Genomic DNA, 24,898 nt, shown 5'->3' on the forward strand with positions numbered 1-24,898 from the left:
GAGACCCAAACCAGGTCACAAAATGTCCAGCCTACACTCCACCCAGTGCAGGGCCCGCCTGTCTGCACCCTTCATAGTGTGCAGGTCTGCACACAGGTGAGGCTGTCCAAGGCGGGTCCTCTTGGAGACAGCCCCGAGTCAGGTCATGGGGGCCACAGCAGGGTCAGAGGCCAATCCCCCGGCTCCTGCCTCAACTGCCCAAAACGAGAGACCAGGGACCCCAAGGATCAGACTCACCTTCCTCACTCTCAGCCACCGCCTTCTGCAGCTGCCTGGCCCTCAAGGTTGCGTGGTCTCTCTCAGCCTCCATCTCAGCCAGCTGGCGACTCAGGGCACTGGTCTGGGTCCGAAGATCATCCTGCAGCCCCAACATGGGGGAACGAAGGAAGACCCCTGCTCTGACACCCTGCAACCCCTCCAGGGCCCTGCAGGTTCCCTATCCAGCCACGCATGCCCAGGCTTACCCGTTCTCTCTGGGCACTGCGCAGCTCCTGCAGAAATTCCTGGAGGGCCCCGCGCACGGTCTCCGGGTCCAGGTCTGGAGGAGCCGGGGAGGTGGCAGGTCCTGGAGATGGTGGCTGGGACCCAGGGCTGCATTCTAAGTTGCTGGGGCTGCTGAGCCCGTCCCCACTTCCTAGAAGAGAACACTTGCTCAGCGATGCAGGAGCCACGGGCCTCCCACGCATCTCACTCACTCCCAAATGCATCTCACTCACTGTCATCCCTGCCTTTCCCAACAGCCCTCAGAATCAAGCCCAACTTCTCGGCTATAGCTTAAGGGCCTTCTTGCCCATCCCAGCTAAAACCCTCTCACCCTTTACAAACTGGCCACCCTGCATCCCCCATGTTCTAGAACATTCTTTGTCCCAGCCCTAGGGCCTCTGTACATGCTGCTCCCCCTCTCCCCATGGTGTCTCTTTGCCTGGCCCGTCCTTTAGGGCCGCCCCCTCCCTCAGAGGCCTCTCTGGCCCCAGGCTGGATTACAGTGAGCTCATCCCATCCTTAGGGGTGTCTGATGTCTGCCACCTCACCCAGACCATGAGCACCATGAGGGCTGGGCCTCATCTCTTCCATCCACCACTGTTCCCAGGGCCCAGTGCAAGGGTGACTGCTGCATAACCTCAACGTCTCTCCATACCGAGTGCCTACTGTGCTACGCACTTCATCTTCCCGACAACTTCCTGACAGGTAAGGAACAATTTACCCTCTTCCCAGGCAAGGCTGGCACATAGCAGTTAAGTGATTTGCTTGTTCTCTTGACTGGATGTGGTGGCTCACGCCTGTAATCCCAGCACTGCGGGGTCCGAGGCAGGAGGATCACTTGAGGTCAGGAGTTCAAGACCAGCCTGGCCAACATGGTAAAACCCCATCTCTACTGAAAATACAAAAATTGGCCAGGCGCGGTGTCTCACGCCTGTAATCCCAGCACTCTGGGAGGCCAAGGTGGGCAGATCACCTGAGGTCAGGAGTTTGACACCAACCTGGCCAACATAGTGAAATCCCATCTCTACTAAAAATACAAAAATTAGCTGGGCGTGGTGGCGGGCGCCTGTAATCCCAGCTACTCGAGAGGCTGAGGTTGGAGAATTGCTTAAACCTGGGAAGTGGAGCTTGCAGTGAGCCAAGATCGAACTGCTGCACTCCAGCCTGGGTGACAGAGCGAGACTCCGTCTCAAAAAAAAAAAAAAAAAAAAAGAAACAAAAGACTGGGAGCGGTGGCTCACGCCTGTAATCCCAGAACTTTGGGAGGCCGAGGCGGGCAGATCATGAGGTCAGCAGTTCGAGACCAGCCTAGCCAACATTGTGAAACCCCATCTCTACTAAAAATACAAAAATTAGGTGTGGTAGTGGAAGCCTGTAATCCCAACTACTCAGGAGGCTGAGGCAGGAAAATTGGTTGAACTGGGACCTGGGAGGCAGAGGTTGCAGTGAGCCGAGACTGCACCATTGCACTCCAGCTGGGGCGACAGAGCAAGACTCCGTCAAAATAAGAAGAGGAGAGGAGGGGAGAGGAGGGGAGAGGAGGGGAGGGGAGAGGAGGGGAGGGGAGAGGAGGGGAGGGGAGGGGAGGAGAGGGGAGGGGAGGGGAGGGGAGGGGAGGGGAGGGGAGGGGAGGGGAGGGGAGGGGAGGGGAGGGGAGGGGAGGGAAGAGGAGAAAAAGAAAAAAGAGAGAGAGAGAGGAAGAGAGGAGAAGAGAGGGGAAGAGAGGGGAAGAGAAAAGAAGAGAGGAAAACAGAAGAGAAAAGAAGAAAACAGAAAAATTAGCTAAGCATGGTGGCCCATGCTTATAGTCCCAGCTACCTGGGAGGCTGAGGTATGGAGGCTGAGGCAAGAAAATAGCTTGAACCCCGGAGACAGAGCTTGCAGTGAGCTGAGACTGTGCCACTGCACTCCAGCCTGGGCGACAGAGCGAGACTACATCTCAAAAAAAAAAAAAGGGAGGGGGGTGGAGCCGGGGGCGGTGGCTCACACCTGTAATCCCAACACTCTGGGAGGCCAAGGCAGGTGGATCACCTGAGGTCAGGAGTTCAAGACCAGCCTGGCCAACCTGGTGAAACCCCATCTCTACTAAAAACACAAAAAATTAACTAGGTGCAGTGGTGCACGCCTGTAGTCCCAGCTACTCAGGAGGCTGAGGCAGGAGAATTGCTTGAACCCAGCAGGCGGAGGTTGCAGTGAGCCGAGATCGCACCATTGCACTGAAGCATAGGCAACAGAGTGAGACTTGGGCTCAAAAAAAAAAAAAAAAGTGATTTGGTTGTTCTCAATGCTGGGAAGTTTCAGGGCTGGGGTGGGAATCCAGGCAGCCCCACTCCCTGGCAGAAAATTGTGCACTCTGCTTGGAGTGATGGCTAGGGGAGGTGGAGGGGGTAAGGCGGGTGGAACAAGGGCACTACCTGGAGGCTGGCACTGGAACTGCAGGACACGGGTCCTGCCATAAGCATCCTGCCTAGGTGGCGGAGGGACACCGAAACTTCCCCGCAGCCACGAACTTGGTCACCACCCAAAAGGCCTCGCTCAGAGGTTCCCAAAGAAGCAGGCCTGCCCCTGAGGGACCAGCTCTAGAAGGCCCCATCATCATCTCGTGAGACTTATTCACTATCATGAGAATGGCATGGGGAAAAAAAAAAAAAAAGAAGATCCCATCGTCTCGGGGTAAAAGTCCTCGTAGAGGCCTACAATGTCTATTGGAGCAAACCCTTCGTCCCCAACCCTCACTCCCCTGCTTGATGCTCTGGGACTGATGGCCCCTGCTGTCCACAGGACAGGGGCACCTCCACTCAGGACCTCCCTCCCCCAGCTGCTCGCTCACGTTCTCCCCTTACCCATCACCTCCTCAGTGAGGCGCCTGCTGCCCCTGCATGAACTGCCCCAGCCCTTCCCTTGGCTTTGTCCTTTTTTTTTTTTTCGAGATGGAGTCTCGCTCTGTTGCCCAGGCTGGAGTGCAGTGGCGCGATCTCGACTCACTGCAACCTCCGCCTCCCGGGTTCATGGGATTCTCCTGCCTCAGCCTGCCGAGTAGCTGGGACTACAGGTGCCCGCCACCACGCACGGCTAATTTTTGTATTTTTAGTGGAGACAGGGTTTCACCGTGTTAGCCAGGATGGTCTTGATCTCCTGACCTTGTGATCTGCCCACCTCAGTCTCCCAAAGTGCTGGGATTACAGGTGTGAGCCACCGCGCCTGGTCTCCTAATTTTTTTGTTGTTGTGGCAAAACATATATAACACAAAGTGTCCCAGTTTCACCACTTTTTTATTTTGTGAGACAGGGTCTTGCTCTGTTGCCCAGGCTGGAGCACAGTGGCATTATCACAGCTCACTACAGCCTTGAATTCAAGGGCTCAAAAGATCCTCCCACCTCTGCCTCCCAAGTAGCTAGGACTACACGCATGCGCCACCATGCCTGGCTAACTTTTGTTGTTGTTTTTGTGTGTGTGTTTTTTTTTTTTTTTTTTTTTTTTTTGAGACGCAGTCTCGCTCTGTCGCCCAGGCTGGAGTGCAGTGGCCGGATCTCGGCTCACTGCAAGCTCCGCCTCCCGAGTTCACGCCATTCTCCTGCCTCAGCCTCCCCAGTAGCTGGGACTACAGGCGCCCGCCACCTTGCCCGGCTAGTTTTTTGTATTTTTTAGTAGAGACGGGGTTTCACCGTGTCAGCCAGGATGGTCTCGATCTCCTGACCTCGTGATCCGCCCGCCTCGGCCTCCCAAAGTGCTGGGATTACAGGCTTGAGCCACCGCGCCCGGCCTGTTTTTGTTTTATAGAGATGAGGCTTTCCCATGTTCCCCAGGCTGGTCTCAAACTCCCAGACTCAAGCGATCCACCTACGTCAGCCCCCCAAAGTACTGGGATTAACAGGCATGAGCCACCACACCCAGCCCATTTTCACTTTTTTTTTTTTTTTTGAGACAGAGTTTCACTCTTGTTGCCCAGGCTGGAATGCAATGGCACAATCTTGGCTCACTGTAACCTTCGCCTCCTGGGTTCGAGCGATTCTCCTGCCTCAGCCTTCTGAATAGCTGGGATTATAGGCATGTGCCACCATGCCCAGCTAATTTTGTAATTTTAGTAGAGATGGCTGCTCTCGAACTCCCGACCTCAGATGATCTGCCCACCTTGACCTCCCAAAGTGTTGGGATTACAGGCGTGAGCCACCATGACCAGCCTTTTTTTTTTTTTTTTTTTTTTTGAGACGGAGTTTTGCTCTTGTTGCCCAGTCTAGAGTGCAATGGCGCGATCTCGGCTCACCACAACCTCCGCCTCCTGGGTTCAAGAGATTCTCCTGCCTCAGCCTCCCGAGTACTGGGATTACAGGCGTCTGCCACCACACTCGACTAATTTTTTGTATTTTTAGTATAGACAAGGTTTCACCATGTTGGCTAGGCTGGTCTTGAACTCCTGGCCTCGAGTGATCCACCCGCCCTGGCCTCCCAAAGTGCTAGGATTACGAGCATGAGCCAACGTGCCAGGCCATTTTCACCATTTTTAAGTGTACAACTGAGTGGCATGAATTACATTCACACGTTGTGCAGCCATCACCATCATCTGTTCTCAGATCATCCTGACTGGAGGTCAGGAGTTTGAGAGCAGCCTGTCCAACATGGTGAAACCCCAACTCTACTAAAAAAAAATATATATATATATATATGCACATATACACATACATATATATACACACACATATATACACACATACATATACATACATACATTTATATATCTAGTACTTGCACATATGTAATATGTAAGTACTATGCCATTTCATATCAAAGACTTGAGCATCCACCAATTTTGGTATCCAGTGGGGTCTTAGAGCCCATGCCCCTCAGATACCAAGGGATACTGCATATTACATACGTGCATCCTGCCATATACTCCCATACACTTTCAGTCATCTCTAGGTTACTTATGATACCAAATACAGCTAAGTGGAAATAGATGTTATACTGTATTGTTTTTAGTTATTCTTTTTTTTTGAGATGGAGTCTTGCTCTGTTGCCCAGGTTGGAGTGCAGTATCATGATCTCAGCTCACTGCAACCTCTGCCTCCCAGGTTCAAGTGATTCTCCTGCCTCAGCCTCCTGAGTAGCTGGGAGACTACAGGCACGTGCTGCCGCACCTGGCTACTTTTTGTATTTTTAGTAGAGATAGGGTTTCACCATGTTGGCCAGGCTGGTCTTGAACTCCTGATCTTAGATCTGCCCTCCTCATCCTCCCAAAGTGCTGGGATTACGGGCGTGAGTTACTGCGCCCGGCACACTCTGGCAAACTAGGACAGCCCCAAACAAAAACTTTACTAAATAAAGCAGTAACCCCCAAATCCCCCACTTCCCTCAGCCCTTAGTAACCTCTAATCTGCTTTCTATCTCTACGAATTTGTTTATTCTAGATATTTCATATAAGTGGAATCATACTGTATTTGTCCTTTGGTGACATGGATTTCACTTGGCGTAATGTTGTCAAGGTTTATTTGTGTTGTGGCATGTATCAGAATGTCATTCCTGGCCGGGCGCGGTGGCTCAAGCCTGTAATCCCAGCACTTTGGGAGGCCGAGACGGGCGGATCACGAGGTCAGGAGATCGAGACCATCCTGGCTAACACGGTGAAACCCCGTCTCTACTAAAAAAATACAAAAAAACTAGCCGGGCGCGGTGGCGGGCGCCTGTAGTCCCAGCTACTCAGGAGGCTGAGGCAGGAGAATGGCGTGAACCCGGGAGGCGGAGCTTGCAGTGAGCTGAGATCCGGCCACTGCACTCCAGCCTGGGCGGCAGAGCGAGACTCCGTCTCAAAAAAAAAAAAAAAAAAAAGATCCAGAATGTCATTCCTTTTGAAGGCTGGATAATATTCCATTGTATGGCCATGCCACATTTGGTTTATGCATTCATCTATAGATGAACATTTGGGCTGTTTCCTTTGACTATTGTGAACAATGCTGCAATAAGCATTGGTGCTCAAATATCTGTTCATGTCTCTGTTTCCAGTTCTTTTGGGTATATAGCTAGGAGTGGAATTGCTGGGTCTACAGTAATTCTATATTTAGTGTTCTGAGGAGCTGCCAAACTATTTTCCATGGTGACTGCAGCATTTTACAATCCCACCAGCAATGTCCCTTGCCTGGTTTTTCCTTTGGAAGGATTTCCTGGAAGGGGTCAGGCCTGGTGGTATATACATCTGAGGGAGATATTGGGGTCACAGGTGTGGTGTGGAGCTGAGGAAGAGAGGCTGAAGAAAATGGGATGTTGCTGGAGAGAGGGCAGGGGTCAACGAAGAGGATGGACATTCAGAAAATCAAAAAAGGAGTCAAGGGCATTAAGAGCCCTCCATCCCCCATCCAGGAAAGGTGCAGTGGCTCATGCCTGTAATCCTAGCAGGAGGATCCCTTGAGTCCAGGAGTTCAAGACCAGCCTGGGCAATATGGCGAAACCCCATCTCTACTAATAACACAAAAATTAAGCAGACATCGTAGTGCACACCTGTAGTCTCAGCTACTTAGCAGGTTGTGGTGGGAGGATAACTTCAGCCCAGGAGGCAGAGGTTGCAGTGAGCCAAGATCACGCTACTGCACTTCAACTGGGGTGACAGAGTGAGATCCTGTCTCAAAAATTGAAAAAAAAGAACCACCCCACCTCCCCCAAAAAATAAGTGGCCTAGACCGGGTGCCATGGCTCATGCCTGTAATCTCAACACTGACAGGCCTAGACAGGAGGATCGCTTGAGGCCAGGAGTTCAAGACCAGCCTGGGCAACATAGTGAGACCCCCGTCTCCACAAAAATCACAAAAATCACAAAAATTAGCTGGGTGTGGTGGCACACCTGTAGTCCCAGCTACTCAGGAGGCTGAGGAGGGAGGACCACTTGAGCCCGGGAAACAGAGTGAGGCCTTGTCTAAACAAAAAAGCAGCGCCCTTGAGAAGCACAGATCAATGAAGGGAGGGACCTTGGTGAGGGGGCGGGGCTAAGAAGCGGGCCTCAGTGGAGGGGTGTGGTGGACTCCTTGAAAAAAAACCGGCGATGTGGGGGCGGGGCCTCAATGCGGCCCGCCCACCTCCCCCTCTTCCCTGCAGCGCGGCGCTGCACTTACCTCCTGCGGCTGCGTCCCGGGCAGGGGAGCCGGGCACCGGCCGCGGGGCTGGGCTGGGCGCGCGACCGAGGCCGAGGCCCCGGCGCAGAGCCGAGCGCAGGCCACCCAGCTGGGCCTCCGCCGCGCGCCGCTGCGCCTCCACGCGGGCCAGCTCGGCTTCCAGGCCTTGTGCCCGGCCCTCGGCTGCGCTCAGCCGCAGGCCCAGCTCTGCAGCCTCGGCCCGCGTCGCCTCCAGCTTCAGCTCTAGGCCGCGGGCGTGGTCCAGCTGCTGCTTTTCAGTGCCACGCGCCTCCTCCAGGGAGCCCAGCAGGCGTCGCTCGCGGGTCCGGAACTCGCCTTCTTGTTCCTGCAGCTTCCGCTGGGCTACCTGGAGCTGGAGTGATGCCACGAGGTGGGGGTCGGCAAGGCCTCCCCCAACCCGATGCCCCACCCCTAAGGCCCAGACTGGAGCCCACCATCCCTGGCTGTGTGGTCAGCACAACCCTTTATCCTTTAGTGCTCGCCACTCAAGCAGGAGGTGCAAAAACATCCCCGTGGGAGGAAATACTATAATTTATTAATCTCTTTATTCTTTATACAAGCCTTGTAATGCCCATACTTTATTAGTAATAACAGCTAGCATTTGAATACATAGGGCTTATCAGTGCCAGACACTAAGTAACTTTCCAAAAAAATTAACTCTAATTACTACTCTATGAATTGATCTCACTTTACAGAAGATGAAACAAGCACAGAGATGCTAAGTAACTTGTCCAGAGCTGGGATTCAAAGCCAGGAATTCTAGCTCCAAAGGCTGTTTTTGTTGTTGTTGTTTTTGTGGGTTTTTTGTTTGTTTGTTTTTGGAGACAGAGTCTAGCTCTGTCACCCAGGCTGGAGTGCAGTGGCGCAATCTCAGCTCGCTGTAAACTGCCTCCTGGGGGGTTCAAGTGATCCTCCCACCTCAGCCTCCAAGTAGCTGGGATTACAGGTGAGCACCACTATGCCCAGCTAATTTCTGTATTTTTAGTAGAGATGGGATTTCACCATGTTAGCCAGACTGGTCTCGAAATCCTGGCCTCAAGTGATCCACCAGCTTCAGCCTCCCAAAGTGCTGGGATTACAGGTGTGAGCCACTGTGCCCAGCTGTTTTTGTTTCTGTTTTTTAAACTTTTTTTTTCTTTTTTTTTTTTTGAGACGGAGTCTTGCTCTGTCACCCAGGCTAGAGTGCAGTGGCGGGATCTCGGCTCACTGCAAGCTCCGCCTCCCGGGTTCCCGCCATTCTCCTGCCTCAGCCTCCCGAGTAGCTGGGACTACAGGCGCCTGCCACCTCGCCCAGCTAGTTTTTTTTGTATTTTTTTTAGTAGAGACGGGGTTTCACCGTGTTAGCCAGGATGGTCTCGATCTCCTGACCTCGTGATCCGCCCGTCTCGGCCTCCCAAAGTGCTGGGATTACAGGCTTGAGCCACTGCGCCCAGCCTTTTTAAACTTTTTTAATAGTTTGACAGCAGCTTATTAATCACATGTACTCACAGCCCTAGGGGGTGGGGGAAGGCAGGGAGGCACACCACACAGGGCCACACAGGGGCTGCAGGCTGGGAACACAGTGAACAGCCAGGAAGGTTAAGTGCCCACTGGTTCCAGAGGGAGGTGTGTCCAGAGGCTGTTCCCTTAACCACTAAGCTACATTGCCCCTCCTTGCCCATAATTTATCAATCAATCTGCACACAATGGGGGCGTGCATTAAAAAATCATTTACCGATGGGATGCAGGGTCACACAGACACAAAGCCACTCCTGCCATTTAGAGAGTCAACCTCTCACAGTCACCAATTTCACTGGAAACCCCATCTACTGAGCAGCTGGGTGCCAGGACCTGTGCCAGGGCCCTTCATACATGCCCGGCTGTGCTAGTCCATCTCTTATGAGCACTCTGAGGCACAGAGATGAAGTGACTTGCTCTGGGCCATACAACAGATTCACAATGATGAGACAGCTGGAAAAGGCAGAGCAGGAAGAGTGTGGGCTTTGGAGTCAGACAGACCTAGGTGGCTGTGTGACCTTGGGTAGATCCCTCGACCTCTCTGAGGGTTCTGTAAAATGGGGCTAATGGTAGGACGGGCGTGGTGGCTCACACCTGTAATCCCAGCACTTTGGGAGGCCGAGGCAGGTGGATCACCCGAGGACCAGAGTTTGAGATGAGCCTGACCAACATGGTGAAATCCTGTCTCTACTAAAAATACAAAAAAATTAGCTGGGCATAGTGGTGAGCACCTGTAATCCCAGCTACTCGGGAGGCTGAGGCAGGAGAATTGCTTGAACCCAGGAGGCAGAGGTTGCAGTGAGCCAAGATCGCGCCAGTGCACTCCAGCCTGGGAGACAGAGTGAGATTCCATTTCAAAAAAAAAAGTAAAGGCCGGGCGCGGTGGCTCACGCCTGTAATCCCAGCACTTTGGGAGGCCGAGGCGGGCGGATCACAAGGTCAGGAGATCGAGACCACGGTGAAACCCCGTCTCTACTAAAAATACAAAAAATTAGCCGGGCGCGGTGGCGGGCGCCTGTAGTCCCAGCTACTCTGGAGGCTGAGGCAGGAGAATGGCGTGAACCCAGGAGGCGGAGCTTGCAGTGAGCCGAGATCGCGCCACTGCACTCCAGCCTGGGCGACAGAGCGAGACTCCGTCTCAAAAAAAAAAAAAACAGAAACAAACAAACAAACAAACAAACAAACAAAAAAAAGTAAAAATAAAAATGGGGCTAACGGTACCTACCCCATGGGGCTGCTGGGAGAGTCAAACAAGGTCGTATTTATAGGGCCTCTCCGTGCCCATTTTGTGGCGGCATACAGTAGACCTACCGTTCTTTGGGCTGTTCTTATTATAACTTGGGAAGGGTCTCAAGGAGTGGGGGAAGGAACGAGCCCTAGGGAGTGGCCTTTCAGGATGGTCTCAGCATTGGGGTGCCTACCTGCTTCCTGCTGGAGGGAGGAAAGATGTACCAGCCCACCCGCCTGCTCAGTTACCTCCTGCCGCATCACCTCCAGGCTGGCCTCGCCCTTCAGCAGCCTCTGCCGGAGGCCCAGGGTCTCCCGCCGGCTCTCCTTCTCTGCCCGCTCGCCCAGTGCCAGGCGGCCCTGCAGCTCCGCCAGCTCCCGGCCCAGTCTGGTGTTCTCACTGTCCAGCATCTTCATCTGTGAGAGAGCGGGAACGGCAGCGGGTTCAGCTCTGCCCCTGTGCCCTCCCAGTCCTGGCCCAAGGCCACTTGGGACCTACTGCTCTAGGGACACCTATATCAAATACCACCCATATCCACTGGGAGCCGGCCCCTAGATAACCACACTGAGCTCAGGTGATGCCAGGCACTTGGGCACCAGTGGCCTGTTTACCATTTAATCAGTGGGCCAAAACTACCTTTCATGAGGGCATTGGTATAGTAGAAGGAGGGCTCAGCCCTTAGCAGACCAGGAGTTCACAGGCAGGAACCATAGCTCCCTGGGTTATCTTTCATCTCTACAGTGGTGATGAACATGTTTGGAGCGCTCACCATGTGTCCAGTCCTGTTCTAAGCACTTAAGTTACTTCGTACAGTGCTATATGAGGGAGGTAGAAACATCCCTATTTTAACAGATGAGAAAACTGAGCCTCAGAGTGTCAGAGTAACCTGCCCAAACTCACAGAGCCCACACACACCAGACTGGGATTCGATCTGAGACAACTGCAACGTTCTAAGCCCCCATTTCCCCACAGGAGCAGGTGGGGGTACTGCCTACCTACCCCATGTGCTACAGCAGGGATAACAGGATATGCCATAGCATGAAACACGCCCAGCAAAAGCTGGCATGCAAACGCCAGCTCCTTTCAGGGAGTCTTGTGGTTTCTCAGGAAGGGGCCTGGGTGAAGGGGGCTGTGGTATCTCTGGCTATTAGAGTATCAGAATATCTCTGGCTATCCAGTTGTGATATCTCCTTTTTGTAACTAAAAACAATTTTTTTTTTCTTTTTTTGAGACGGAGTCTCGCTCAGTCACCCAGGCTGGAGTGCAGTGGCGCGATCTCGGCTCACTAGAAGCTCCGCCTCGCGGGTTCATGCCATTCTCCTGCTTCAGTCTCCTGAGTAGCTGGGACTACAGGCGCCCGCCACCATGCCCGGCTAATTTTTTTGTATTTTTAGTAGAGACGGGGTTTCACCGTATTGGCCAGGATGGTCTTGATCTCCTGATGTTAGGTGATCCGCCTGTCTCGGCCTCCTAAAGTGCTGGGATTACAGGCGTGAGCCACCATGCCAGGCCACAAAGTTTTAAAAAAAAAATTTGGGGGGGCCAGGCGCGTGGCTCACGCCTGTAATCCCAGCACTTTGGGAGGCAGAGGACAGTGGATTGCTTGAGCCCAGGAGTTCGAGACCGGCCTGGCCAACACGGTGAAACCCCGTCTCTACTAAAAATACAAAAAACTTAGCCAGGCGTGGTGGCGGGCATCCATAATCCCAGCTACTCGGGAGACTGAGGCAGGAGAATTACTTGAACCTGGGAGGTGGAGGTTGCAGTGAGCCAAGATCACGCCATTGCACTCCAGCTTGGGCAACAAGAGTTGAGACTCCATCTCAAAAAGTAAATAAATAAATAAAATAAAAATAAAAATTTTAAAAACTTTTTAAGAGACAGGGTCTTGCTTTGTCGCCCAGGCTGGAGTGCAGTGATGTGATCACAGCTCACTGCAGCCTTGACTTCCTGGGCTCAAGGGATACTCCCACCTCAGCCTCCTGAGTAGCTGGGACTCCAGGAGCGTGCCACGACAACTAGCTATTTTAAAAATTTTTTGTAAGGACTGGTTCTCACTATGTTGCCTGGGTTGGTCTTGAACTCCTAGGCTCAAGCAATCCTCCCATCTTTGCCTCCTGAAGGATAAGATTAAAGGCATGAGCCACCACAGCTGGCTAATTTTTTGCATTTTTTAGTAGAGACAGGTTTTCACCATGTTGCCCAGGCTGGTCTTGAACTCCTGGGCTCAAGCAATCCACTGGCCTCTGCCTCCCAAAGTGCTGGCATTACAGGCATGAGCCACTGCACCTGGCCTGGTTGTGATATCTCTGGGTGAGGACAGCAGGTGCTTCTTCAATGCATGCTGCTCTTGATGAGTTTGGAGATCATCTAATTCACACGTCAGCAAACTACAGCCCACAGGCCAAATTCGGCCAGTCTCCTGTTTCTATAAGGGTCTGAGCTAAGGATTTTTTTTTTTTTTTACATTTTTAAATCATTGAAAATGGATCATTTCTTTTTTTTTTTTTTTTTTTTTTTTTGAGACGGAGTCTTGCTCTGTTGCCCAGGCTGGAGTGCAGTGGCCGGATCTCAGCTCACTGCAAGCTCCGCCTCCCGGGTTTACACCATTCTCCTGCCTCAGCCTCCCGAGTAGCTGGGACTACAGGCGCCCGCCACCTCGCCCGGCTAGTTTTTTGTATTTTTTAGTAGAGACAGGGTTTCACCGTGTTAGCCAGTATGGTCTCGATCTCCTGACCTCGTGATCCGCCCGTCTCGGCCTCCCAAAGTGCTGGGATTACAGGCTTGAGCCACCGCGCCCGGCCGAAAATGGATCATTTCTAAAGAAAGAACGATATTTCTTGACACATGAAAATGACAGAAAATTCACATTCCAGCGTCCCTAACCAAAGTGTGACTGGAACCCACACCCCTCCGTTCATGCGCTGTTTGGGGCTGCTTTCTCACTACCCCGGCAGAGCCAAGTAGCTGCAACAGAGACTGTGTGGCCGGTAAAGCTGGAAATATTTACCATTTGGGCTCTTTACAAAAAACAATTTGCCAACCTCTGACCTAGTTCATGAAATCTGTACCTTTTGTTGTTCACAGATTCCTCTGAGAACTGGACAAGGACACCAGCTCCTCTCCTTGGAGAAATGTGAGCCTGAGCGTGCACACAAATGCACGCAGACTTTTGCACAGATTCAGGGATTCAAGGACTGCTCAAAGCCCATCCATTCACACCAAGGTTAGGTAAGAGGGCTTGTCATAGTTCAAGCCCCTGGTTTTACATAGGGGGACACGTGATTCCAGAAAGGGGGAGCTACTGGCCCTAGGACACACAGCAAGCCCTGGGGCAAAGGATGGCACAGGGAAAGTACCTGACGCCGGAGCTCCTGCAGCTCCCGCCGAGCCTCCAGCCGCGAGCGCTCCACCTCCTGCAGCCCAGTTCGCAGCTCCCCGGCCTCCTTGCCCACGGCTGTCCGTGCCTCCTCTAGGAGTGCCAGCTTCTGCTCCTTGTCCTCATTGGCAAGCTTCAGGCTGGAGAGGGCAGAGGTCAGGGGCTGCCCTGGGTCCTGGGAGTAGTCAGTGGCTCTACACAAAAGCTGCCTCCTCCAGTTTCTGGAGTGGGTCAGGCACTGCCCGCCTATGTGGCCTCTCCCAAGAGCTGAGCCCTCCAGGGCTGGGGCCCAGGCCCTCGGCTGGGAGGGGTAGACTAGTGACTCCAGGAGGGGACCTGGTTTCCAGGGTGATGAGGCGGGTGGGTCTGAGTCTGGACCCAACCCTACCCGCTGCCCCTCTGCCACTTTCCCCAATCAATAGGGAGGAAACCTTCCTAAAATGAGCCAGGTGCCAGGCTCTGCTTAGGAGACAGAGGATCCGTATCTGGGCAATTTCCCCAGAACCTTAGGGCTGAAGTTAGATTTCAGGGATGGGATTCCATGAGAACTCAGGGCTGGTCCCCCTGTGACGCCCCACCTGATGCGCTCGCTTTCTGCCTTCTTCACAGCGGCTCGAAGCTCCTCGTTGGAGCGCCGCAGGGCCTCGCGCTCCTTGGCGCCCTCGCCCAGGCTGCGCCGCAGCTCGCCTGCCTCCTGGCGCTGCACCTCCCGGCCCTCCTGGCTCTCACGCAGCTTGCGCTGGGCCTCCAGCAGCTCCCGCCGCAGCCCATCACGGGCATCCTCCAGCAGACGCAGCTGGGTCCGAAGCTCTTCTGCCTGTGAGCACAGCAGGTGTCCCCAGGCCAGCGGTCAGGGACCACCCCTCAAGCTGGGTCTTGTACCCCAGATCCCTGGCCCCGGGGAGCCTGCCCCATCCCTCTGCAGTGCTGAGACCGCAGGCTGTGAGTTATCATTTGAGCAAGGCGTGCTGCAATCAGTAATGTTTTCACCTGAAGTCACCATCAGTCAGGACTGTCCTGAGCACACCAAGAGGGCAGAGACCCCACTCACCCCTCCTTGAGGCCAAATCCCACCTGCACACAACGGGCGCTTCACAATGCTTGCTAAATCCCACCTGCACACAACAGGCGCTTCACAATGCTTGCTAAATCCCACCTGTACACAACAGGCGCTTCACAGTGCTTGCTGCCTCCTTTCTAAGTGCTATTCATTGGTCCTCACATGCAGGGAGGAATCTTATACTCTTCCAGGGCCCTGGGGAACTAGGCCCCCAGGCACACAGCGCCATTTAGGGTATGCTGCTCAGAAGAGGGGGCGGCTGCTCACCTCGCGAAGACAGGAGTCCCGCTGCTTGCCCAGGTCTCGGGCCTGCTCTTGCAGCCTCCTCACCTCCTGGGCGTGGGCTGCAACAGCCTCCTCCAGCTGGGCCCGTAGGTCCCGCAGCTCGGACGTCAGAGTGTTCACGGTGCTCTGGGACAGAGGGGCTCCTCAGACTTGGTCCTGCTGTGTCCCCAGGCCCTGGCTGCTCCCAACCCGCTTGGTGCACTGTCCACTTTCAGCTCTAAACACGGCCCCTCCCGCTGGCCTGCCAGACCCTCTGCCAACCCCTGGATGCATAGTGAGTGCTGCCCGTGTAGCCAGGCTCTCCCTCAGGCCCAAAGGATTCATCAGGGCAGGGCTGAGCCACCTCCCTCAGATGGGGGCTCCCAAAGGAAGGGCTAAACCTCCTCTCCCACAGCCTGGAAGCTTCTCCAGGACGGGGCCATGCCTCCCTGTGGTGGGGCCTCCTCAGCCAGGGATGTGCCTCTCTATGAGACGGCAGCCCAGCTGCCCAGCCCGCCCTACCCGGTCCTGCTCCTGCCGGCTCTGGGCATCTCGTTTCTGCCGCTCCATCTCCAAGGAGATGGTGGCCAAGCTGTGCCGTGTACCCATCAACTTCTCTGACAGCGCCGTCTTCTCAGACTCCTTCAGAGACAAGGCCTGGGCAGAGGCAGGGGACAAAGGGCTTGGGGGATGGGCTGGTCCTGGGGGCATGCTCAGGCTTCTTCCTGCCTGGGAAATGTGCCCACTGGGGGCTTAGAGGCCTGAGTGTGCCACCGCAGGTGGACCCAGGGCAGACGTGCAGCCCTGGAAAAGGGCGCAACGGCAGTCACAAGAATCCCGGACATGAATACCACTCATAGAGCTCACTGACCCGCCACAGTACCCTGACAGCAGAGTCTTTCATTCTACCCATTTTACAGATGAGGAAACTAGACTCAAGGAGGTAAAGCGACTCACCCAGGTACACAGCTAGTGAGGAGAGGAGATGGGCGCAGTCTGCCCTGTCTCCGTTACGTTATGGGAAAGTTAGGGACTTGTTATTTGTGGGGACGGATCAGCTGATGCCTGTGGGCATCGTGGGGACTGCTCAGAAGGCAGCCCTGAGGATCCATGCCCGGCCTGGGTGGGACGAGGCATGGGAGAATACAGAACAGCTTTCCTGGTGTCACAGCTGTCACTGTCACTCAGTGAGTGCTCACTGTGTACCAGGCATGGAGCACAGCAAGGCCTCACGAACCCTCTTCTAATCCTCCCGTCCTGCAGGTGAGGAAACAGAGGACCCCAAGAGGGCAGTGGCCTGCCCCAGGGCTCTTAGCTGCCATGTGGTGGACTGGGGTCCACCCCAGAACAGGAGCAGCTCAGAGAGCAGCAGAGGCCACGCCAGGGCTCACGAACCTGCTGCTTCTCGCTCTCAGCCAGGAGGAGGCCCTCATCGCGCTCCTGCTGCAGGGTAGCAATCTCCTCACTCAGCTCTTCCTTCTCGGCCTCCAGCCGGGCCAGCAGCTCCTCCTGCTCACGCTGCAGCTGACTCTGCAGCTGGGCCCGCTCGGCCTCCAGCTCTCGCCATGCTGCCTCCTAGGGGGCCAGGACCGGACGCGTGTGACACACCAGGAGGGGCCCAGGCAGACCCCCCAAGACATCAGGGCAGCAAGAGCCATCTGGCCCCCATACCCTCAGCGACAGGGAGGGTGACCAGGTAACTACAAGGGGGTGACAGAGACACGCCAGGGCTTTCTGAAAGTGCCAAGGAGCAGCAGTGGGCTGGCCTGGTGGTCCCAACATGATCCCCTGAGGAGGGACAAGCAGCTGTCAGCCAGGTAGAGAGAAAAGACAAAGAACCCCAGGCCAAGAGCACAGTCCCTGGAAAGGCCTAGAGGATGCAGGGTGCAGAGGGAAACAGGACACAGTGAGCCACAGTGCCAGAGCCCCAGGCAGTGGCCGGGCCAGGCCAGGCCATGTGGGCCACGGGGATTCTAAGGACAGTGAGGGGAGTGGGAGAGAGGACTCCAGCCAAGGTGACAAGGAGCAATCTGATTTTTAGCTTAGGGGATGTTCCAACAGCTGTGGAAGACGGACTGGGGCTGGGATGGAGGGGAGTTAGGATTGGCTGTGACGAATGAATGGGGTCAGGGGTTGCCAGAGGAGCTGGAGAGAAGAACACAGACTAGGGGACATTAATGAGGCCAAGCCAGGCAATGCAAAGGGCAAGAAGAGCAAGGGGGAGGTCACAGGAGTTTAGATCCCTGGGGACTGGAAAGGCGGGCAAGCAGAGCCCACAGGCAAAGAGCAGCCCACCTGGGGAGCCCAGGGGCAGGTGCCTGCCTTTTTTTCTTTCTTTCTTTCTTTCTTTTTTTAAATGGAGTCTTGCTCTGTCGCCCAGGCTGGAGTGCAGTGGCGTGATCTCCGCTCACTGCAAGCTCAGCCTCCTGGGTTCACGCCATTCTCCTGCCTCAGCCTCCTGAGTAGCTGGGACTACAGGCATCCGCCACCATGCCTGGCTAATTTTTTTGTATTTTTAGTAGAGATGGGGTTTCACCGTATTAGCCAGGATGGTCTCGATTTCCTGACCTCGTGATCCACTCACCTCGGCCTCCCGAAATGCTGGGATTACAGGCTTGAGCCACTGCGCCCAGCCTCTTTTTTTTTTTTTTTTTTTTTTTTGAGACAGAGCCTTGCTCTGTCACCCAGGCTGGAGTGCTGTGGCGTGATCTCGGCTCACTGCAATCTCTGCCTCCCAAGGTCAAGCAATTCTTCTACCTCAGCCTCCCGAGTAGCTGGGACTACAGGTGCAAGCCACCATGCCCAGATAATTTTTTGTAATTTTAGTAAAGATGGGGTTTCACCATGTTAGCCAGGATGGTCTCGATCTCCTGACCTTGTGATCCGCCCATCTCGGCCTCCCAAAGTGCTGGGATTACAGGCATGAGTCAGCACGCCCGGCCAAGCTGCCCCTTCTTTAAGAGCTTCACCGTAGCTCATGCCTGTAATCCCAGCACTTTGGGAGACTGAGGCAGGTGGATCACGAGGTCAAAAGTTTGAGACCAGCCTGAGGAACATGGTGAAATCCCATCTCTACTAAAAATACAAAAATTAGCCAGGCGTGGTGATGCGTTCGTGTAATCCCAGCTAGTCAGGAAGCTGAGGCAGGAGAATCGCTTGAACCCAGAAGGTGGAGGTTGCAGTGAGCCAAGATTGCGCCACTGCACTCCAGTCTGTGCAACAGAGCGAGACTCCATCTCAAAAAAGAAAAGGAAAAAAAAGAGTTTTATCGCCACCTGCTGGAGAAGCATGATAACAACCACCCAAGGCCATGGGGCCTGCAAGGGTGCGTGGCATCCCCTGGAGCCATGCAGTCATAGCCTGCACCTCTGTCGGAGGTAGCCCTGTCTAGGATTTGGTGGCCCAGGGCTCCTGTCCTGAGGGCCACTCTGGAGAGCATGCCAGTGCCAGCAATAATAATTTATGGAGCATTTGCTAAGTACCAGTCACTATGCTCAGCCCTCTATGCGGATGGTCTCAGTTCATCCTCAATACCTTCCACTATCCTGTCCCTATTTCTACAGGTGGAGAAATGAAGGCACAGACACCTTGGGTAGCATCACCAGTAAGTGACCAAGATTACATTCAAACCCACGCAATGTAACCCCAGAGTCAGTGTTCTAGTAACTTCCCTGGCCCCTTGCCTTTCTATATACTCAGGTCTGAGTGGCCCTTCATATGCAAACAGTACTTAGCAAATGAAAGTGCTTTCCTGCTGTATGTTAGGTCAGCATTTCCCAAATGTGGTTGTGGACCCTCTGCATCAGGATTACCAGGGCTGGACCAGATTTGGGACCTGGGAATCTGCATGTCTAATAAGGACCACAACCTCCCCCACTGCCCGCACCCCAAGTCCTCCCAGCTGTCCCCAGGGCCCCCACAACAGAGAGGAAGTCCCATTTCACAGATGTAGAGACCAAGGCAGAGGAAGAACGACGATGAGACACTGGCTCTGAGGCCTGCCCACCCCTCCCCAGCTGCCTGAACCTTTTCGCGCTGGAGTCGCTGCAAGTCCTCCTCGTGGGCTGCCCGCTGCTCCCGCAGAGAGGCCTGGGCCTCCCGCTCAGCCTGCACCAGCTTCTGGGCCATCAGCTCCTTGTCTAGACTGGCTTTCTCCTGTGTAGCTATTATTTGCTGCCGCAGGCCCGCCAACTCCCCTGCACAAGAGGAATGGGGGAAAGGGCAGGGTTGGGTTCAAACTTTTCCTTGGGCCAGCAGACTTAGGCCAGGTGAGCCACATGGGCAAAATCCCAGAGGCAGAGGGCCTGCCTGGCAGCTAGTTTGGGTCCTCTTGAAGAATTGGCTTGCCCTCTCTGGGCCTCAGTTTCCCTATCTGCTACATGGGCCCACTGGCCCTGACCCCTTTCCTGCCTACCTAGAATGGCATTAAAGGCATAAAATGACTGATAAGAAGGCCTCCCAAATGGGAAGGATGCCAAAGATATAACAACCCTAGGCCAGGCACAGTGGCTCACACCTGTAATCGCAGCACTTTGGGAGGCTGGGGCAGGTGGATGACCTGAGGTCAGGAGTTCGAGACCAGCCTGGCCAACATGGCAAAACCCTGTCTCTACTAAAAATACAAAAATTAGACGGGTGTGGTGGTGGGCGTATGTTGTTACAGCTACTTGGGAGGTTGAGGCAGGAGAATCGCTTGAACCAGGGAGGCAGAAGTTGCAGTGAGCCGAGATTGCACCATTGCACTCCAGCCTGGGCGACAAGAGCGAGACTCTGTCTCAAAAAACAAACAGGCTGGGTCCGGTGGCTCATGCCTATAATCCCAGTAGTTTGGGAGGCCGAAGCAGGTGGATCACCTGAGGTCGACAGTTCGAGACCACCTTGACCAACATGGTGAAACCCTGTCTCTACTAAAAATACAAAATTAGCCAGGCGTGGTGGCACATGCCTGTAATCCCAGCTACTTGGGAGGCTGTGGCAGGAGAATTGCTTGAACCCGGGAGGCGTGGAGGTTGAGGTGAGCCGAGATCATGCCATTGCAATCCAGCCTGGGCGACAAGAGTGAAACTCTGTCTCAAAACAAACAAACAAACAAAAAACAACCCTATTACTGACTCAGCACTAACTATAGGTTAAGCACCCAGCTAAGTATTCTAGATATAACTTCATTTTGTCTTCATAACATGCCTAGGTAGTTTATCCTCATCCCCATTTAACAGATGATGAAACGGAGGCTCAGAGGAGATCAGCAGCGACTTCCCAAAGCCGCACAGCTACACATAAAGCATCTCCTTTAATGACTGACATAAACATGCCTGCCAAATGTTAACTATCAGTATTAATGGAAATGACTACAGGAAATGGAAATGGTATAGCCACTATCTAAAAACCATCTCCTGGGTTGGAAATCCACCAGCATTTCCCTTCCTGGTTCTGTCTGGCTTAGGTGTACATGGACAGAAAAATTAATTTCCATGACCCAAGTAGGTGCTTAGTTAATGTTAGGTGAGCGGAAAGAAGCCCTGAGTTCAGACACTGGATGGGAAACGGTGTAGGGAAGCGGGGCTGGGATTTGGGGGCCAAGAGAGTCATCTGAAAACCACAGAGAACTCGACTTTCTAACAGGCCTGATGAGGGATGAACTGTAGTTACTGTTGACTCAGCCAGGCACCATGCCACGGCCTTACACGCTTTTCCCACGTCATCCTGGCAATAGGCTTACAAGGTGGCCACTGACACCTCTAATAATCAGATGAGGAATCTGCAGCCCAGAGAGGAAAGGGGCTTACTCAAGGAAAGGTCAGGTCTAAGTGGTGGCACAGGACTAGAACCCAGACCAGCCAGACTCCTACTCTAGTGCTCCCAACTTCTGTGAGACCCCAGACCCTGGGAGGTTGCAGTCTGGGCTGGAGCCTGGTGTTCCCCCCAAGTCCCCAGCCCCTCGTACCAGTAAGGGTCTCCTTGGCCAGCAGCAGGGCCTGCCCCTCGGCTTCCAGATGCTCCCGGCGGGCCTCAAGCTGGGCCAGCTGCCGCTGCACCTCAAACAGGCTGCCCTCCAGGGCTTCCTTCTCCAAGCTGCAGCACATACAGTCCCTGAGGCCCTGGGACTCAGCCTCCCTGGCCCCAGGAAACTGTGGATCTCAGGGAGTGGCCAGGCATGGGCCAAGTGCCAACCTACCTGCCTGGCCAGGTCCACACTCCCTGGGGAAGCCTGAGCCACAGCTAGGACGTGTTGGCAAGCCAGACTCCTTGGTAACTGCCCCTGGGGGCCCATGCCTGGGTGTGGCTGGTCATGGTATGGCCCCGGGAGGACCCCCCAAGGCATGTTGGGCAGAGCCCAAGGCCTTACCGCAGGCGCGTGGCCTCCTCTGACAGGGTCCTGCCTTCACGCTCCGCAGCCGCCAGCTGCACAGCCAGGCCAGCGCGCTCCTTGGCTAGCGCCTCCTTCTCCCGGGCCGCTCGCTCCAGCGCCTCCATCTGCCGCTGGGCCGCCTGCCGGGCCTGCTCCAGCTCCTGCTCCCGCCCGCTCAGCTGCCGGGAGAGCTGGCCCCCACCCAGAGACTGAGCAGCACTCCCAGCGTCCCCCAGCTTATTCGTCGTGCAGCACCCCAACTCTGGGCCTAACCCAGTCCTGGCAGAAGGCCTAGGTTCGAGGCCAGGGTATGCCCTCATGTGCTATATGTACTTGGGCAAGTCATGACTTTCTCTAGATCTGCAGTGCACGTCTGTACAAAAACGAGGGCCCGGCCGGGCACGGTGGCGCACGCCTATAATCTCAGCACTTTTGCTGGTGGATCACTTGAGGTCAGGAGTTCAAGACCAGCCTGGCCAACGTGGTGAAACCCTGTCTCTACTAAAAATACAAAAATTAGCTGGGCATGGTGGTGCACGCCTGTAGTCCCCACTACTTGGGACGCTGAGGCAGGAGAACAGCTTAAACCCCAGAGGCGGAGGTTGCAGTGAGCCCAGATCATGTCACTGCACTCCAGCCTGGGCAACAGAGCAAGACTCTGTCTCAGAAAAAGAAAAAAAACAAAACCAAAAAAACGAGGGCCCTCACTCAGCTTTGGGACTAACAAGTAACAGAACCCTTGTATTATGCTAAACTTGCAGAGAAGTTGAATATAGAAAAGAGACACAAGTGCAGCTGCTGAGCAGGCCTCAAGGTGGAGACCTGCACCCTGCTCCTTGCACCCCCTGCCCCATCATCTAGAGGTCCCTCCCAGAAACCCAGGGGCTCCAGGATAGACACTGCATGAAGGTCATTGGATCCTTCTAATCCTAAGGACTCTTCCAGATGTGATGTTCCCAAAAGTCTAAGATTCCAATTCTAAAAGTCTTGACCTCTTATTAATCTGTATCATTATTATTATCATTATTATTATTTTGAGACGGAGTCTCACTCTGTTGCCCAGGTTGGAGTGCAGTGGCACCATCTCAGCTCACTGCAACCTCTGCCTCCCGGGTTCAAGCGATTCTCCTGCCTCAACCTCCCGAGCAACTGGGACAACAGGCGCCAGGTACCATGCCCAGCTGATTTTTTGTAGAGATAGGGTTTCACTGTGTTAGCCAGGATGGTCTTGATCTCCTGACCTTGTTATCCATCCGCCTCAACCTCCCAAAGTGCTGGGATTATAGGCGTGAGCCACTGCGCCCGGCTAGCCCCATGTTACAGATGGGGCAACTGAGGTATGGGGAGGTTGGGCAGCTTGTCCAAGGTCCCCAGCTAGCAGAAGTGGGGCTGGATTTAACCCAGAAGCAGGCTCCAGAGCCTGTGACTTAACCCAGGACTGGATGCCAGGGGCTGGGAGCCCGGCCTGCCCCACATGCTGTCCACACCGCCCCCACACACGGCTTGGCCCACCTGCGCTAGCTGCTCCTGCAGCCGGCTGCGCTCATGGCGCAACGTGGGGAGTTGCTGCTCCAGCGCCTCCTGGGCCTGCTCTGCCACGCGTAGGGAGCCCTCCAGGCCCTGCCGCGCCACCTCCTGCTCCAACCGCAGCTCCTCCAGCCGCTCCTGCTCTTCCCGCGCCACTGTGGCCTCCTGCTCTGCCTGCCGCTGCCGGCCCTGCAGGACGCCCTTTTCTTCCTCCAGCTGTGGGCCGGGTACGAGTGGGGCCTCATGAGCAGGGCGCCCCTCCCGGGACCAGGATGCCTTCTCCACCCACCCACCACCCACAATAGCCCAGGGGAGGCTCCAAGGGAATAAGGGACAGTGCCCTTGGGTGTGTGGGACGCTGGGGAGGGGGAGATGAGGGCCCATGCAGCTTCTGTGCTTTGACGCCTAGAGAGGATAGACAGACAGACGGAGACAGACAGAGAACCAGAGACAAAAAAGGAGGCAGCGGCCAAGACAGGTGCAGGGCTGGGCCCAGGGTGCCTCACTGAGTGGGGAGGACGGGTGGGCAAGGCAGGTGCGCCTGCAGGTGCACAGCGTACCTGGGCAACAAGGCGGTTCAGATCCAGCTTGTCCTGAGCAAGGCTCTCGTTGAGGGCGCTCAGCTTGGACAGGGAGTCCTGCAGGGAGGCCTCCTCTGCCCTCAGCTTGGTCATGGAGAGCTCGAGCTCCACGCGGCCAGCCTCAGCCTGCAGAGTCAGGCCCTCAGAGATGACGAAAGGCAGAAAGATCGGGAGGAGGTGAGGAGAGACAAGAAGAGACGCAGAGAGACGGACCCTCGGAGACAGGGGAGGGGAGACAAGGAGGGGACATAGCGTGAGATGGAAAAAAAAAATCACCGCAGAAAGCCTGCTGCTTATGGAGCCATTTAAAAGCCACGCACCACAGAGCTGTGCAAAAATAGCTCAAGCTGCAGGGCAGGACCAGAGTTCAGAGGATCCCCTGAGTAGGGTCTAGGGATAGCACTGCTCAGAGCCCAGGCTGCAGTGAACAAGGCCGGCCCCCCCGCCAAGGACTCTCTGGGCTGTAGCCCCAACTCTCAGGCCCCAGGAGCTGAGTCTCAGGTACTGGATGACCCTGAGCTATAGGCACTGCCCCCAGGAGCATCTACAAGAGCAGGGATATGGCCATAAAGAGAGGTCAATCCACTTATACCTGGGACCAGAGGTCCAGAGGTCTGTGGCCTGCAACAAAGATCAGCCTGTATCCAGAAGGAAGGGGTCAGTCTGTGACCTGGCTCAGAGGTCTGCCTGACACTGGGACCAGTCCATGCCAGAGCGAGAAGTCTTGGGGCTGGGGGTCAGAGGTAGGTTTTGTGGTTGTGCAGCAAACAGGGACCCACCTTGGTCAGCGCCTCGGCCACCTCGGCCTTCTCGGCCTGCAGCATGTCCCGCTGCAGCATAGCGCGGCTCAGCGCCTCCCTCACCTCCACCAGCTCCTTGGCCAGGACTGAGCGCTTCCCTTCCAGCTGCTCTAGTTGTCTATGGCTGCGGGACAGAGGACGGGTGGGTGGCCCATGTCACTTTCCTGCCCTGAACCTCCTGTAGCCAGCGAGATGCTGGGCTGGGGACCAGGCCTGAGGCAGGAGTTTGGAGAGAAAGAGCCTGGCCCACAGGCCAACCAAGCCCACTACACTTAGCTGCATGACCCTGCGCCTCCGTTTTCACATCTGCAAAACGAGGTAACACTTGCCTCGTGACATTGTTTTTCTGAGACAGAGTCTTGCTCTGTCACCCAGGCTGGAGTACAGTGGCGCGATCTCGGCTCACTGCAACCTCTGCCTCCCGGGTTCAAGCAATTCTCCTGCCTCAGCCTCCTGAGTAGCTGGGATTACAGGTGCCCACCACCATGCCTGGCTAATTTTGTAGTTTTAGTACAGACGGGGTTTCCCCATGTTGGTCGGGCTGGTCTCGAACTCCTAACCTCAGGTGATTCCCCTGCCTCAGCCTCCCAAATTGCTGGGATTACTGGCATG

At 54.9% G+C, this 24,898-nt stretch overlaps 1 protein-coding gene across 8 annotated transcripts in view; it reads right to left on the minus strand.

The window, feature by feature from the left end:
- The window catches only part of LOC105483163 (rootletin), a 59,776-nt gene that overhangs the window by 6,908 nt on the left and 27,970 nt on the right, over nucleotides 1-24,898 (minus strand). For all 8 annotated transcript variants that reach the window (XM_071099610.1, XM_071099621.1, XM_071099612.1 and 5 more), the window contains 15 exons: nucleotides 24,266-24,410; nucleotides 23,466-23,612; nucleotides 22,891-23,121; nucleotides 21,376-21,569; nucleotides 20,974-21,101; nucleotides 19,056-19,225; nucleotides 16,425-16,604; nucleotides 15,552-15,686; nucleotides 15,033-15,176; nucleotides 14,284-14,522; nucleotides 13,686-13,845; nucleotides 10,575-10,742; nucleotides 7,581-7,953; nucleotides 465-634; nucleotides 238-358 (listed from right to left, as the gene is read on the minus strand). In XM_071099610.1, the coding sequence (XP_070955711.1) occupies nucleotides 238-358; nucleotides 465-634; nucleotides 7,581-7,953; nucleotides 10,575-10,742; nucleotides 13,686-13,845; nucleotides 14,284-14,522; nucleotides 15,033-15,176; nucleotides 15,552-15,686; nucleotides 16,425-16,604; nucleotides 19,056-19,225; nucleotides 20,974-21,101; nucleotides 21,376-21,569; nucleotides 22,891-23,121; nucleotides 23,466-23,612; nucleotides 24,266-24,410 (2,705 nt within the window). The remainder of the gene's footprint in view (nucleotides 1-237; nucleotides 359-464; nucleotides 635-7,580; nucleotides 7,954-10,574; nucleotides 10,743-13,685; nucleotides 13,846-14,283; nucleotides 14,523-15,032; nucleotides 15,177-15,551; nucleotides 15,687-16,424; nucleotides 16,605-19,055; nucleotides 19,226-20,973; nucleotides 21,102-21,375; nucleotides 21,570-22,890; nucleotides 23,122-23,465; nucleotides 23,613-24,265; nucleotides 24,411-24,898) is intronic.

Source organism: Macaca nemestrina, chromosome 1 (genome assembly GCF_043159975.1).
Source record: "Macaca nemestrina isolate mMacNem1 chromosome 1, mMacNem.hap1, whole genome shotgun sequence".
In the NCBI taxonomy this organism is placed as follows: domain Eukaryota; kingdom Metazoa; phylum Chordata; class Mammalia; order Primates; family Cercopithecidae; genus Macaca; species Macaca nemestrina.